The 15,566-nt window shown below is 40.3% G+C and overlaps 1 protein-coding gene across 1 annotated transcript in view; it reads right to left on the bottom strand.

Moving 5' to 3' along the window:
• The window catches only part of GCN1 (GCN1 activator of EIF2AK4), a 108,273-nt gene that overhangs the window by 51,983 nt on the left and 40,724 nt on the right, over positions 1–15,566 (bottom strand). The window contains exons 14-27 of the mRNA XM_089655594.1: positions 14,802–14,975; positions 13,811–13,963; positions 13,130–13,222; positions 12,215–12,290; positions 11,973–12,132; positions 11,695–11,884; positions 11,489–11,613; positions 8,840–9,018; positions 7,011–7,104; positions 3,274–3,387; positions 1,918–2,116; positions 1,656–1,805; positions 1,011–1,189; positions 837–917 (exon numbers count right to left, since the gene is read on the bottom strand). Of these exons, the coding sequence (XP_089511720.1) occupies positions 837–917; positions 1,011–1,189; positions 1,656–1,805; positions 1,918–2,116; positions 3,274–3,387; positions 7,011–7,104; positions 8,840–9,018; positions 11,489–11,613; positions 11,695–11,884; positions 11,973–12,132; positions 12,215–12,290; positions 13,130–13,222; positions 13,811–13,963; positions 14,802–14,975 (1,967 nt within the window). The remainder of the gene's footprint in view (positions 1–836; positions 918–1,010; positions 1,190–1,655; positions 1,806–1,917; positions 2,117–3,273; positions 3,388–7,010; positions 7,105–8,839; positions 9,019–11,488; positions 11,614–11,694; positions 11,885–11,972; positions 12,133–12,214; positions 12,291–13,129; positions 13,223–13,810; positions 13,964–14,801; positions 14,976–15,566) is intronic.

Genomic DNA, 15,566 nt, shown 5'->3' with positions numbered 1-15,566 from the left:
ACTTTGATGCAATGTTTGCATTTTTCTATTAAGTGTTTTAGCATAAATGGTTATCTTTAGAGATACTTCTACATATATATGGCCAGTTTGCTCCTGACAGAGTTTGGCCTATAGTGTTCAGTTTAGAACCACTCTCTTCAACAGTTTTCTTTGTAATCTGCCTTATCTTTTCTAATAGGGCTTAATGTACTCTTTGAAGGAAAAGGACCTGTTGTGTAGGAGGGATGCCCTACAATGGGCAATTAGGTCTTATCAGAAAAACAGTAATGAACATGCTGGCTTGGAAGAAACCGTTAAGTTCTTGTCTGACTCTAAATACAACTCAATAAAACTAAAAATAAATGGAGAGTATTAAAACAAAAGGTCTAAGCTAACAATGTAAGAACTGTGGGATAAAAGATCTTTGGCAACTATATTTACTAGGGTCTTCACACCAGCTGCATTAGCTAATGCAAGAAAAAGACAGTTTGCCCTATGGCTTAAATTCACACCAATGTGCTGCATTGGTGTGCACTGAAAACAACAGGACACCTTTGCATTTTTGTAACACTTTGCAACATGCTGCAGAGCATAAGAATCATACAGTTGGGGGGGGGGGGGGGCAGAGAAGAAAAGCAAGCTCTGCAATGCGTTAACACCACATTCCAGCACACAGCAGTGTATTTTTATAAGTTTACTGATATGCATTGTGTGGCGATTTTCTGCAGGCAGGGCCATACTGTATATTCCCATCAGTCAGGCTCACTTCCCAGTGACCAAAAAAAGAAATTTATTTTGGCCCAAATCTATTTCCATACCTATAAAACCACACTACTTTACAGATAACTTGCACTCACCTGCAATCTTGGACAGGCTGTTCCTATCACCTTAGTCAACAAGAGTAGCATATCTGCACGGGGCAGGAATTCTGGCCCATCCTAAAAAGAAAATACAATTTGGTAGGTAGTATTATGCTTTAGAATGTTCTGACCAAGAGATGCCAGGCTGCTTGATGCACAAACTCTACTAACCTCATCCATAAACTCAATATGTGCCTTGGAGGCTCTTAGCTGGGAATGAACAGTGATTATCTGCAAGGTCTGCACGAGCAGCTCTTCAGTTTCTTCACTGTTATTGCTTGTTTCCAATAATACCATTTTCAAAAAAGGGAAGACAAAGGAAAATGCTGGTGCTGATAAAGGAGATGCCCCTATATTAAAAAATATACACATAGTCTAAATAAAAATAATGCAAGTCTTGTGTATAAATTCAGACATTTGTAAAGGCATGATGCCTATCACCCCATAAAATAAATGTATTTATTTTGAACTTCTGGATTTAACAGATAGCCCTAAACTTTATTTGGATCCATAAAGAGTAAACAGTCTAAAATTTCAGGATAGCATTTTTATTAGTCAGCAACCTATATACACACACTATAATATCATTCCCATGTGTGTATGGCATTCTTTATACATTTGACAATTTTACACAGATAATACTCCACCAGATTGTATCTCCACTAAATGTTTTGTTTTGGCTTCCCAACCCAAAGACATTTCAATGCAACAGCAAACATCAGAGTAAGCATGGACAAATCCAATAACGTGAATAGGAATATTGTGTGAAAAGGTATACTCTTGCGCACTTGAAGTTCTAGCAATTATATTCGTTACCTGGGTCTTCCTTGCGTTTGGGCACTGTGTAAGAATGTAAGAGATTTATTGCTCTCTTCACAGCTATTGGCAGCTCTTCCTGACACCAAGCAGCATCCAAGTTACATTCTGGCTTCAACAAGCGAAGAGTTATGTAAGCAGCCAATTTTCCTATGGAATAAAAACATATATATTACTGCCAATTCTCATAGAGATGCTTTATCAAAACAACATCATTTTTTTACAACTGCTCTGTGAGTAATAAAAAAATAAGGATATTTACCAAATGATTTCAAATGGGCTGGCATGACACAAGCAGCAAACTGCACAAATGGACCATGGATTCGAGCAGCAGCTAATGGAGACTTCAACAACGGCATAAAGCAGCTAGTCAGAACAGGAATGTGCTGAGAAAGACCAGGAGGACTCTGTTGTACTATACAGTCCAGAAGTCGAATACTGTTTTCCAACTCTGTGTCCAACTAAGGGAAGAATAATGAGATTAAGTATAAAATAATAGAGGCACAAATCAGAAAATTACGATTTCAAAGCACAAAAAGAATAAAGTATATGCTTCTGGGGAAATCTGCAATAAAATGAACTAGTTGCTTTGCCCTACATGGGTAAAAGCACAGATTTACGTTAAGCTAATATATAATGCTGTCAAATCGTCTTACAGCACCTCCAGGCTCCCTTTAAGCACCAGAAATTGCACACAGCGGAGTCAGAAGGTGATATGGGTTCTGTCAAAGGGCAGGCTCTGTGCAGTGGCAGAGCCACTGAGCAACTGGCTTAATGTCACCCATCAACAGAGACAACCTATGCTTTGGTTGAACTGCTTTACACATTGCAGTATGGAAAAGAACAGAGAAGCGCAGAAGAAATTAGCTTAGTGTTATGTGATTTCAACTAGTTTTCGATTGCACAAATTTCCAAACAGGACAAGGCAACCAACCACCAACAGTTTTCATCCTTTTCAAGTTTAGAAACTGTTGGTAGTAGACTGCATTGATCTGTTCTGTAATTTAATAACAGAAAGTGTTCTGCTTTTATCCAGCATTACCATAGACCAGGGGTCTCCAAAGTTTCTAAAGAAAGGGCCAGTTTACTGTCCTTCGGACTCTAGGGGAGCCAGACTTTAGCTATTGGGACTAGAAAAGGTCCTGATGTCAGTTGGAATAGGCAATGCCCTATCTTTGGTGTCAGAGGAAGGAAGAGCACCCCATCGTTGGTGTCAGTGGGGGGAATTGTGCCCCATAATTGGTGTCATTGGGAGGAAATGTACCCCTTCATTGGTGTCAGTGGGGAGAATTTTGTTCCATTGTTGGCATCAGTAGATACCAAGGGCCGGATAAAAACAGGCAAAGGGCTGCATCCGGCCCCCCATTGCAGCAGTTTTGAGACCACTGTCATAGACTATAGTTAAGCTAGAAATATTTTCTGTACTTTAACCTTCCTGATTTACTATAGAATAATGGCTTTAGATGAGCTATACAGAACTCATAGAATAGCAAAAGGCTCAAGGTCTTTCACAGCATGAATATATACATTTATAAATACTACAGCACAACTTTCCAGTGGAGGTGGCTGTGGTGTAATCCAGTTTCTTCCCATATATTGTTTTCTGTTATCTGCTTACCTGCAGCATCTTCTTTCGGATCAGACTCTCTTTTTCCATCTGTGCCTGTAGCATTTCCTTCTGTTTACTTGTTAGCTGAACCTCTTCTTTTAACCCTTTCTTCTTCTTAATCTCCTACAGAAACATGAAACAAAAAAGCAATGTTGAACATCTGAAGATTCCTGAACCCTTAAGACTAAAGCCGGCCATAGACTGTTTGAATCTTGGCTGTTCCGCAGGGACCGGCTGAGATTTGAACCATGTATGGGCAGGCTGAATAAACCCATGCTGATCGATCAATCATCTTGGGTACAACCAGCCTGTTGGATTTTACATGCGATTATTTTTAGCGGCTATTATTCCGCAGGGACCGGCTGAGATTTGAACCATGTATGGGCAGGCTGAATAAACCCATGCTGATCGATCAATCATCTTGGGTACAACCAGCCTGTTGGATTTTACATGCGATTATTTTTAGCGGTTATTAGTCCCCACCGAGAGAACACAATGGCTCCGCAGGAGAGATTCAGGAAAGAAAACTGCTCAATTTTTCCCATCAACACAGTGTTGATGGGGGAAATCGAGCAATTTTCTTTCCTGAAACCCGTGGTTATAGGAAGAAAAATAAATTAAGTAAAAATCGCTCTGTTTATGGCCGGCTTAATTGTCTGTAAGTGGCTTTTTAAAATTGCTTCTTAATAACATTTGTTCTAGTGTTTAAAGAGGTAAAGGAATGATGACTTGTTCTATGACATCAGTGTTCACACAAGCATCTTCTACATTCTGACCTTTTTTGAAAGACACCTGTATGAACTGTTCAGGTGTAGGGCTGAAACAACTAATTGACATAATCGATTATAAAAATAGTTGCCAACTATTTTCATAATCTATTAATAGGTCAGCCTATTCGTTGGACTGCATACAGAATGAATTGTTTGTTTACATATCAGGAAATACAGTGCAGTACACATACAGCTAAGTCTACCGTCCATATATGTAAGTGCTTGAGAGCTTGTGAATGTGTGAGGAGCAGAGCCTCATGGGACACGCAGTCCTAGGCAGGACAAGGAAGTGATTTAGAGCAATTCTAAAGGCAGACTTTTTTTCTACCTTAATGCATTCTATGCTTCCCCCTAGCCCCTCCTTATACTTACCCGAGCCCCATCTTGATCTAACGCAGCACCTGAGAGCAGCAGCGTTGCTCTCTCTCCCTTCTCACAGGACTCAGATGCAGCAGCGGGAGCCACTGGCACCTGCTGCTGTCAATCACAGCCTGTGAGGAGGCAGCAGGGAGCAGAGCTGAGATGCACTATGCATCAACAGAAACACACAGTGCGGCTAGGGATAGAGCCTGCCCAAGTACCCCCATAGCAAGTGGCTAGCTATAGGGGCACTCTGAAGGCAAGAGGGGCCAGAAGCGCCAGTGGGGGACCCCAGAAGAAGAGGATTGGGGCTGCTCTTTGCAAAACTATTACACAGAGCAGGCAAGTATGAAATGTTTGTTGTTTAAAAGAAAACAACCCAACATTTACAATCACTTTAAGGGCTCTGTTGCTTTCACTGTTTCGCAGTATAAATTAACATCTTATACCAGCAGTAACTATCTGTGGTTTTTATACTAGAAAGGACTAATTTTTCTTTTTTAACCCCATCATGACAGGTGATACAAAAAGCATGCTGCTCCTACGAAATGTCTTAGTGACAGCAGGCACAGGTTGCATCAAGCTACCTGACTATGACAAGGGGTCTGTCATGCATAATATTACAATACAATTCTATCTGAAAATCTGCAAAACAGTGTTTAAAGGTGTTCTTTTTTCTGTAAATAAAAATTTTGCTTTCTAGGTCTGATGAGATCTACCAGATTTAACCTATAATAGTGTATATACACTCACCGGCCACTTTATTTAGGTACACCTTGCTAGTATCAGGTTGAACCCCCTTTTACCTTCAGAACTGCCTTAATTCTTCATGGCATGGATTCAACAAGGTGTTGCAAACATTCCTCAGAGATTTTGGTCCATATTGACATGATTACTGCAGATTTGTCAGCTGCACATCCATGATGCGAATCTCCTGTTCCACCACATCCCAAAGGTGCTCTATTGGATTGATCGGATGACTGTGGAGGCCACTGGAGTACAGTGAACTTATTGTCATGTTCAAGAAACCAGTTTGAGATGAGTTGAGCTTTGTGACCTGGTGCACGATCCTGCTGGAAGTAGCCATCAGAAGATGCATACACTGTAGTCAAAAAGGGATGGACATGTTCAGCAACAATACTCAGGTAGGCGTTTAAATGATGTTCAGTTGGTGTTGATGTTGATGTTCCACCAGCCTGAACCACCAATACAAGGCAGGATGGATCCATGCTTTCATGTTGATTACTCCAAATTCTGACCCTACCATCTGAATTTTGCAGCTGAAATCGAGACTCATCAGACTAGGCAATGTTTTTCCAATCTGCTATTGTCCAACTTTGGTAAGCCTGTGTGAATTTTAGCCTCCGATTCCGGTTCTTAGCTGACAGGAGTGGCACCCGGTGTGGTCTATTGCTGCTGTAGCCCATCTGCTTCAAGGTTTGACGTGTTGTGCATTCAGAGATGGTATTCTGCATACCTTGGTTGCAGTGAGTGGTTATTTGAGTTACTGTTGCCTTTCTATCATCTCGAACCAGTCTGCCGATTCTCCTCTGACATCAACAAGGCAGTTTTATACACTCAACTGCCACTCACTCTTTTTTCAGACCATGCTCTGAAAACCCTAGAAATGGTTGTGTATGAAAATCCCAGTAGATCAGCAGTTTTTTTAAATACTCAGACCAAACCACCTGGCACCAACAACCATGCCCCATTCAAAGTCACTTAAATCCTCTTTCTTCCCCATTCTGATGCTTGGTTTGAACTTCAGCAAATCGTCTTCACCACATCTAGATGCATAAATGCATGGAGTTGCTGCCATGTGATTGGCTGATTAGCCATTTGTGTTACCAAGCAATTGAACAGGTGGACCTTGCGAAAGTGGCCGGTGAATGTATCTCTTCTGCCTGTTATTTTCAGGGTGGATTAGATATTTTGTTCCCTGACCATATATAGCTGGTTAGTTATATTTACCACTGCATACAGCTATTCAAAAATAAATGGTCTTAAACTTTACATAATAACTAAATTATACACCACAATTTTTTTTTTGGTTTTTATCAAATTATTCGAAACAATAAATCGGCCAACTAATCAGTTATGAAAATAATCATTAGTTGCAGCCCTATTCAGGTGTCAATTATTAGTTCAGTTGGAGGAGAATCATAGAGGGTTTGTTCCCACCACATGTGGACTGCATTGGGCATCTTTTTCAGTGCAGTCCCACTGCATGGACAAGGCAAAATGCCTTGTCTCCTATGTGCCCTGTTCAAGAAAACAGTGCCATGCACCAAGAGCAGAACATCATCGCTGCACTGATCTCAGACCCACCAAACTGCACACCAGCTGCTGTGTTGCAATGCAGCAGCTGTTGTGAAAAAGCCCTATTAACTTTGCATTATGTGAAGAAAGAAAATGTAAATGCAAAGTAGCATTGAATGTAATAAATTTACAAAGTCGATGAAAGTACTGTTCAGATTACAAAAGGGAAACTTGCGGTACAATCAACTTAATAAAGAAACTGAATGCTATTTACATAATTTACCAATAATGTGCAAAGAAAGAGAAGCAAACGTTCACATTCTTGTGTATAAGACTAAGCAAATTAAAAAAAAACACCTCTTTGAGCTCCAATTCAATGATCTGCTCCTTGAAAGAATAGGCCTTATTCTCCCTCTTCATGTTGGCCTTTTTTAAACTATCTTGTTGGGCACTGGTAAGGAAAAACAACAGTCACCAAGATGGTAAACAGTAAGATCATTTACAGAAAGAGTTAATATATGCATTGTGTTTTCACCAGTTACGTCTTCTATCCATCACTGAACTCATTAACACATACTGGTGATTCATATGTTCATAATTAAAGTGTATGCAAACCTTAACAATTCAAGTTAAACTCCAGGGAAAAACATGTTTTTTTTTATATATTTTAGTTTGTTCTTGCTTAGATATCTTTAAAGTGGAAGTTCAGCCAATCCAACGCTAAACCTACTCCCGCCCCAGTCTAAGCCTAATCTATCTAACCCTGTAAAGAAAAGATCGCTATACTTACCTATTCTGAAGCTGCTTCGGTCCGCTCCCCAGTGGCAGCTTCTGTGTAGAGAGAGAACGCAGACAACGGCTAGGAAATGAATAGGAGATGACGTCACCAGGGATGTTCAATTTGTATCGTGACATGTAGTTCCAGGCACCAGGCAGGTGGTTTCTTTTAACCTTTGACCCTGCTGTGGGCAAGCAGCAGGGCTCACCTGTCAGGTGGAAGCATTCGGGCGGCAGCGCTGCTGCCGATTATTTCCACACAGCCCCCTACAGTTCCAGCCAACGTGCACCGCATTACATCCAGTGGAGCACAGGGGAGACATCCACAGTCTTTAGACCCTGGATGTCTCAATAAAGAGAATCTGTCACCAAAAATCATCACATAGGAAACTTTTGGTCTTTTATCTGAAGAAAAAAAAATTTAAAAACATTTTTTTACAATTGTAAAAAATTAAAGTTACACCCAAGCACATATACCCCCCACCCTCCCATTTACGCATGTACAAACGTAAAAGCACACGCCGGGGCGCCTACGCGTGAAAACTTTGGTTGCGATACACGTTACATATCACTGTGCAGGCCAGAATGAGAGCAAGAATTCTAGAACCAGACCTTCTCTGTAACATTAAACTGATGACCTATAAGGGGTTTTAAAAGCATCAACTATAAAAAATATACAGTACTAAAGTTTGACGCAAAAAGGGCCCTTACAGCGAAAGGGATAAAAGATAAGCCCGACACTCCCCTTTCCTGACAATCACCTAAACGGTGCTCATCACACTGCAAGGTCTCTCCCCTCCCTTATTACACGTTTAAGTCACCATAAAGCCCTTTTTGTTTTTAAAAGCCCTAGATATTCCTAAAATCACCTCTGATTTAAATACAATTTTGGTTACAATGTTTTTTTTTTTTTATCTGGACAAGTAGATTGTCATGATAGACAAGTTGATTGGGACCCCGATTTTAACCCTGGGCAAGTAGTTTTTTCAAAAATTTACACACCCCTGCATCACCCACAGAGATTATCTATGGGGCATTCATTGTCAGCTACCTCTGCTCTACACAGAAGCCACCGTACACAGCTCAGCCTGGGACTGAACTCTGGGACTGCGAGTAGGTTTAGTGTTAAGAGTTTAACTTTTGGCTTCATTTCCTCTTTTTTTCCATTTATAGAGCAAATATTAAAAAACCCAATGGTGATTAAATACCACAAAATGAAAACTCAATTTGTGTGAAGAAATAATAAAAATGTAATTTGAGTACAGTGTTGCATGACTGAGCAATTGCCAGTTAAAGTAGCACAGTGCTGAAAAGCAAAAAAAAAAATGCCCTTCTCATGAAGAGGGTTAAACCTTCTGGCGGTCAAGCGGTTAACAGAAAATCTTCTTTTATGTCCAAGAGGTATTTACCTTTGCAGAATAGATTTGTCATACAGCTCCCCATCAGGAGTTTGCATAATGGCATATTCCTCTCTGGTGACTTGAGACAAGGCTGAATTCTGCAGAGATTCAGTTATGACTCCAACTAACTGAGGAAGAACTTTGTGGGAAGATATGCGAGCCAAAGTACCAGCTGCATTCAGGACTGCCTAAAATAAACATAATATCATTTGTAAATGCATGATGTACATGGTGCGGGTATTGCATAAGCATTTTGCCTGTTTGATTTAAAATAAATACAATTAAGTTCATTTTATTTTCTGCTGCCTTGTAAATGTTCAGTTAACTGCACAACACACAGTCTACAATTATGTTCAACTCCTTCCCATGCTTACTCTATGTCAATCCAGAGCTGTGCATGAGAGCAGCATTGCTGCTCCCTCTTGCTCCTCACTGGTTTAGACGCCAGTAGCAGACATTGGCTCCTGCTGCTGTTGATCACAGTCAGTGAGGGACCAGGGGCGGGGCTGAGCCACACTGTGTGTCAATGGCCTCCAGCTGCTGGCCTTTTAAATGTCAGTGTTGCTTCTAACGGCTTATAGGGTTAAAGTACCTTCATTCAAGCACCAGTTGTAAGCTTTAGACACGGCTGATGACAGATCACTACACCAAACCCGTTGCCAGTGTCATGTGATCACTGTGACCAATCACAGCAGATCACACAACAGTTGTATACAATGAATAGCTTCCTTTCATGCCATTCATTACTTACAACTGTGCTGCTGGCTGTGACTGGTCACATGTACAGACTGGGCCAATGACAGCCCATTTGTAGCATGTGATCAGCTGTGGACAATCACAGCAAAAACTACTGAATGAATGTTTCATTCAGTAAAAATGCTTGCTTATACCAATAAAATTTGTTGTTATAAGCAATTATGTGGAAAAAAACAAAAATCATATCACTGTGAAAAAAAAAAAAATCCTGATCCCTTTCCAAGAGTATTACTCTGGTCACAGGAGTAGAAAAAAAATATAAAAATGTAAAAAATTTTCCACAAAATTTTTTTTAATTTTAACATACTGTCACCAGTCAGTGTCCCTGATCACCGCTGCACCAGTTATACGACACTGTACTGCATTGGTGGCAGTATGTAGAAAAAAAAAAAAAAATTGTGAAAATTTTTTTCACAAAATTACGGCAAAAATTGACAACTCCAAAAAGCTTGCCATGCCTCTTACTAAATAACTCAGACTGTCTACTTTCTTTAAAGTGGTCATTTGGGGGTATTTGTTCTGTCCTAGCGGTTTTGGGCCACAAGAAGTGAGATTCAGTACATCAGGATTTATTGATTTTTAGATATATACCATAGTTTGTGGACTCTATAACTTTCCTACCAACTAAATAATAACCAGTGATTTGGGTTATTTTCACCTAAGAAATGTAGCAGAATACATTTTGGCCTAAATTTGTGTAGAAAGATTTATTTGCAAAATTCTATAACAGAAACGAAGAAAACCGCACTTTTTTTTCTTCAAAATCTTGTTTGTTTTTTTTTATTTATAGCACGAAAAATAAAAAAACCCAGTGGTGATTAAATATCACCAAAAGAAATCTCGATTTGTGTGAAATACTGTCCTAAAGTACTGAAAATCAGTCCTCTCTTCTCCGACTGGAGAACCATGGAACCCCCTCACCCTGTAGAGATGAGAACCCCTGAGTCTCGACAGGGTCTTATAAACAGTCCCCCTTTAATTAAGGAAAAAAAAATTAAATTAAAATAACAAATATGTTATACCCACCTGCTCTGTGCAGTAGTATTACACAGAGTGGCCCCAATCCTCCTCTTCTCTGGTCCCTCCTCTTCTTTTTGTGTCCCCATAGCAAGTAATTTGCTATGGAAGCACACAGTGTCTGCGTGCTCTGGAGCCACGCTCCATAGACTTACACAGCAGGACTGCCCTCCCCCCCCCCCCCCACTTCTTCCTCACTGCATTTGATTGACAGCAGCAGAAGCTAATGGCTCCTGCTGGAGTGCTGTGTGAAGAAGAAAAGAGAAGCAGTCATGCACATCGCTGGATCTATTCTACCCTTTCTTTCACTTAAGACAGGGAAAAGGGGGGCAGAGAAATAAAACATGTTTTTTTACCTTAATGCAAGGAGTGCATTAAAAGTAAAGAATACTTTTAGCTTTAGTATTACTTTAAAGGGACCATAACCCCAATAGTGGGGAAATAGAACACACACACACACACACACACACACACACACACACACACACACACACACACACACACACACACACACACACACACACACACACACACACACACACACACACACACACACACACACACACACACACACACACACACACACACACACACACACACACACACACACACACACACACACACACACACACACACTAAGCTGTCTTGCTAAACAACATTTGACTAATTATAACTATTATACCTGGTACTATATCCTAGACATTTTGCTCATCTTATCTCTCAGTACTGTCTGTGATTTCTAAAGAAGTGATAGACACATTGTATACTTAATCCTATATATACTAATTTCTGTACACCAGGAATAGAAACTGCTTACATCATGGTGGCAGCAATGTCAGAGAGGGTATCTAATACTTATATTTTTGGATTCTAAGGTCCGCTTACTTGATCATTAGATGCGTTGGAAGTGATTACTGGTAAAAAATCATCAAAGTGCTTGTTAATAAACTCAGCAGGGTCGATCTTCATTTTGTGCAGAAGATCCACCCAAAGGTCTGGATAAGTAGATGCTGTCACAGAAGAGAAAAATTTCACTTAGAAAAGCCGAGTTTTCATGCTTACATTTCCCACAGATGCTCTACCCAACTTACCAACTAAGGGATGATTTGCTAAAACTAGAAGCTCCTGGGCCAGATTTAATGCTTCCACTGAGTCAGCTTCTAGCCCTGGCACACAAGTGAGGACACAGATTGCCTCTTGTACGATTCTTGGAGATATATGAGGCTTTCCTTGCTCTGCCACTTCTTCAAATTCAGTTAGTGCACTATCCATTAGTATCAGCTGTTTGAAAAGAAGGAAAAAGTCAGCCTAAGAGTCAAATGACACAGCCTATTATTGTAAAAGATTACCCTACTTTTACTATACCTACCTTGTTTGAATTTAGCACAGTTCTCATTTCTGTCAAAAGGCCATGCAACAGCTTACTGCCACCCAGAGATGCCAGCAACTTTCTGATGGTCTGCTGACACTGCCTACGTACTTTCCATGAGCGAGTGAGCAGAACAGTAATCAAAGCGTGGTAATATGGCCTGAAAGAAAATCCACATGGCCAATAAATCTCTCTGATACATTATACTATAGGACAGAGCTCTGTAAAAATCTGAGACTTACTGAGCCCGGTTATCTGGAAGCCTATGGATGTGGTCAAGTAAGAGTCTCTCACACAGTTGTAGCAAGGTTGTAAGGGCTAATTGAAAATAAAAATTATTAGTTGGGTAAAATATTTATACAATTCCACATATAATATATCATGTTAACAGAACATTTAGAATCATAGCGTAAATATAAGCAAAGTAAACAAATTTTGAAAAAGAATTATCACACACACACACACAACAAGCTATAGAGTACATCACATCAAGGCTTGCCTTTAAATCATCAGGAAAAGTATAAAATGTTGGGGAAAACTGAAAGTGACACTAAAGCTTTCTTGGCTTTTTATTTGTTTTTTTCTTTAAATAACAAAAATGTCTATACTCACCTGCTCTGTGCAGTGCTTTTGCACAGCACAGTCCCGATCCTCTTCTTTGCAGGTTCCTGCTGGCATTCCAGGCACCGCTGCGTGCTAATCCCCCAGAACTGCTGCTCTATGCTTCCCACCGCATTGGCTCACTGGTAAGGATTGAGGAGGGGCTGGAGGGCCCACTGCACACAGGTGAACCACTTTAATTTTTTCCACTTTTTAGAAATTGCACTATAGTTATGTTAATGACTGGGATTTGATAGAAATGAGGCATAGTGGAATTATCCTTTAAAGTGAACCTGTCAACATGTTAACTGTATTAGGCTGCTGCAACTATCCAATATCAAGTCCATGTAAAAGGCAGCATTTGGCTTGCTCCTGTGACAGCTCTCTAACGATGAAATTCTGTTCATATTTTTTAGAGATTTCCTCTCATTTGCTGTTCTGTCTGCAGGACAGGAAGTGAAGGAATATCCATGAAAGCAGCAGCAACCAAAAGCACGGCATAATAGCTTAATGACACCACATGTTCATTCATGAAGGCACAATTCTAGTTCACTTACAATCTTCACTTGCTGAGGAAAGAAATTTATCAGAGGTGAAAATCTGCTTCTTCTCATCTGACAGCAATTGCCAAAAGTTGATTAGCTTGCTTTCTGTTAACAAAAAAAGAAACAAAAATAAAGTCGGCTAGTAAATTAAAGAAGATGGATGGGAATCGAAAAAAAAAACAACATCTACTGTATACTTATCTCCCTACAGCAGCATCGGTCTGATACTGCAGCTGTCCCCCACCACCTCTAAGCCAGAAAACTAAGCAATCACATGACTGCTGGACACTCAATTCTCAGTTAGCTCTGAACAGACAGCAGCAACTTTCAGTCACCCCCCCCTGCACTGCCTCCTCCAGCATTCACTAGAGAACTGGGCTGGGGACGGGGCAGAAGCAGCTGGCTCCGGCTCTCAGCCTCGTTGTGAGAGTCTGAGCCAGCTGTTGATCAGGCATCTGGGTGAATCCCAACAACATGGTCAGAATCCCTTCAGAGCCTGGAGCGGCTCTGTGAAGTCAGCTGGCTTAAGCCTGCTGTCAGCTGGTTCTGGGTCACAGGATTGCAAAAATAAGAACAAAAGTATGATCATAAATGTTTTGTTTTTTAATTAACACATTTTAATAACTAACTACTTTCTAAACACAAAGCAAGCGGCAGTACAGAGGCATATGCAAGATATATGTGGAATCTTACCAATCTGTGTTTCAATGATAGACAATCTGCAAACAAGGACAGCAGCAGCAAGGGCTTCTGTTAAGAATAATATCTGTGCAGTCTGTGATGCAGCCTTTTCTACGGTCTGGATCAAAAGAGGCAAGAGCCCTAGAGCTTGGCCCAATGTATCACCTGAAGTATACAGAACAGGTATAATTTTCAAAATGTGCAATGGCTTTTAAAGTAATAAAAAAAAAATGTTGATAGCAGATATAAAACACAGGTACCTTATGATACATACATGTGGCAGCTTTTGTTGCCCCTTTACAACGTAAAGGCTTTTTCAGAAAAGACCAAGAACTTTTTGGAAGTGATATAGCTACCTCACCCCTTCCTACACATGCCTACTAGCTAGTGAGGTGAGGCAGTGGAGTTGGAAAAGCCACAGCATTTGGGTGTGGCAAGGGCAATGAAAGTTGCTTTAGGCAAGTACTATCACTTTAGAGTACACCCCCACAAGAAAAATAGATGGTTGCAATGGATCACCTCTAACTGCTAGTTGCCTGCCTGTGCCCGGCTTCACAGGCATTGCACAAGCATGACGCGAGTTAAGTCAAAATTTCACATCTTTGTACTTGTTTCAAATCAATGACTTAGCATAGGTCAAAGCACCAATGTGACAGTCAGAATTTTTAGAACAAGAGGTCTGGAAAGGATCCTACATATTTCTGTAATGTCAAGTGTATTTTAGAGGAGAAATTTGACACATTGGAGGTTATTACTAAAACTGCATGGTGCAAAATCTGGTACAGCTCTGCATAGAAACCAATCAGCTTCCAGGTTTTACTGCCAAAGCTTAGTTGAACAAGCTGAAGTTAGAAGCTGATTAACTACCATGCACAGCTGCACCAGATTCTGAGTGCACCAATTTTGGTAAATCTCCCCCATTATGTAGTTAATGATAAGGCCTCAACCCCAATGAAACGATAGTTCTAAAAATAATACAGTAAATGGAAAAAGAAAAACTCACCTCTAAATGACACCAACATACACTGGAAATATGAATGCCTAACACCTGAAGTGCTGGTCTTGAGAGCGGCAGCTTTCTGAAACCATTCTATTAGCTTCTTGGGGACCTCTGTAGTGAATTTTTGACACCACTGAGTAAGCACAGCCACAGCATGAATAAGAGTTCCTTCATGAACTAAATTAAAAAAAGGAAGGCAAATATATTAATATAATCCATAGTACACAACGTGAAAGCACTGTGAATCCATTCAGCCAAAATTCGGAAACAAATCTTAAGGGGAATGTAAGTTGGTTTTGTACATCATTTAATATGGTCAGAACTAAAAAAAAAAAAAAAACCCAACATTTTTAAAAATATTTCAAGCAGTTTAATAAGAAATACATCATTTTAATATTCTGCTTTCTGTTTGAGTCAGTGGATGAAGATTTAGCTCCTTTTCATATTTTTTCAGCTCTCGGTGTGTCTCTTTGATGAAGCCCCGACTCAATGACTCATCAGCAGCGTGTCAAAATACATTATAGTTTCCCTTTAGGGATAAAGCTCTGTTATGATTGTGAAGAATGCCCCCCTTTAACCCTTAGGTACTCCTTGGTACCAGTTACCAGTTTTTGCCCCTACAATTGCTGGGCACATATTAGCAACCTTGTTCTATGTTCTTTGGCAGTCAGGGGCACAGAAGGACTTTACAACAAAGCAGTGTTTACATGCAGGGCAAAAGTGACAGTGTCTCTGCAAAGGCCACTCCCCCCAAGTCATTTCTATTCA

This window comes from Staurois parvus, unplaced genomic scaffold (assembly GCF_062004578.1).
Source record: "Staurois parvus isolate SC_StPar_1 unplaced genomic scaffold, SC_StPar_1.0 ptg000853l, whole genome shotgun sequence".
Lineage (NCBI taxonomy): Eukaryota > Metazoa > Chordata > Amphibia > Anura > Ranidae > Staurois > Staurois parvus.
The sequence above is the reverse complement of the archived record's forward strand: the minus strand, read 5'-3'. Positions and strand labels throughout refer to the sequence as shown.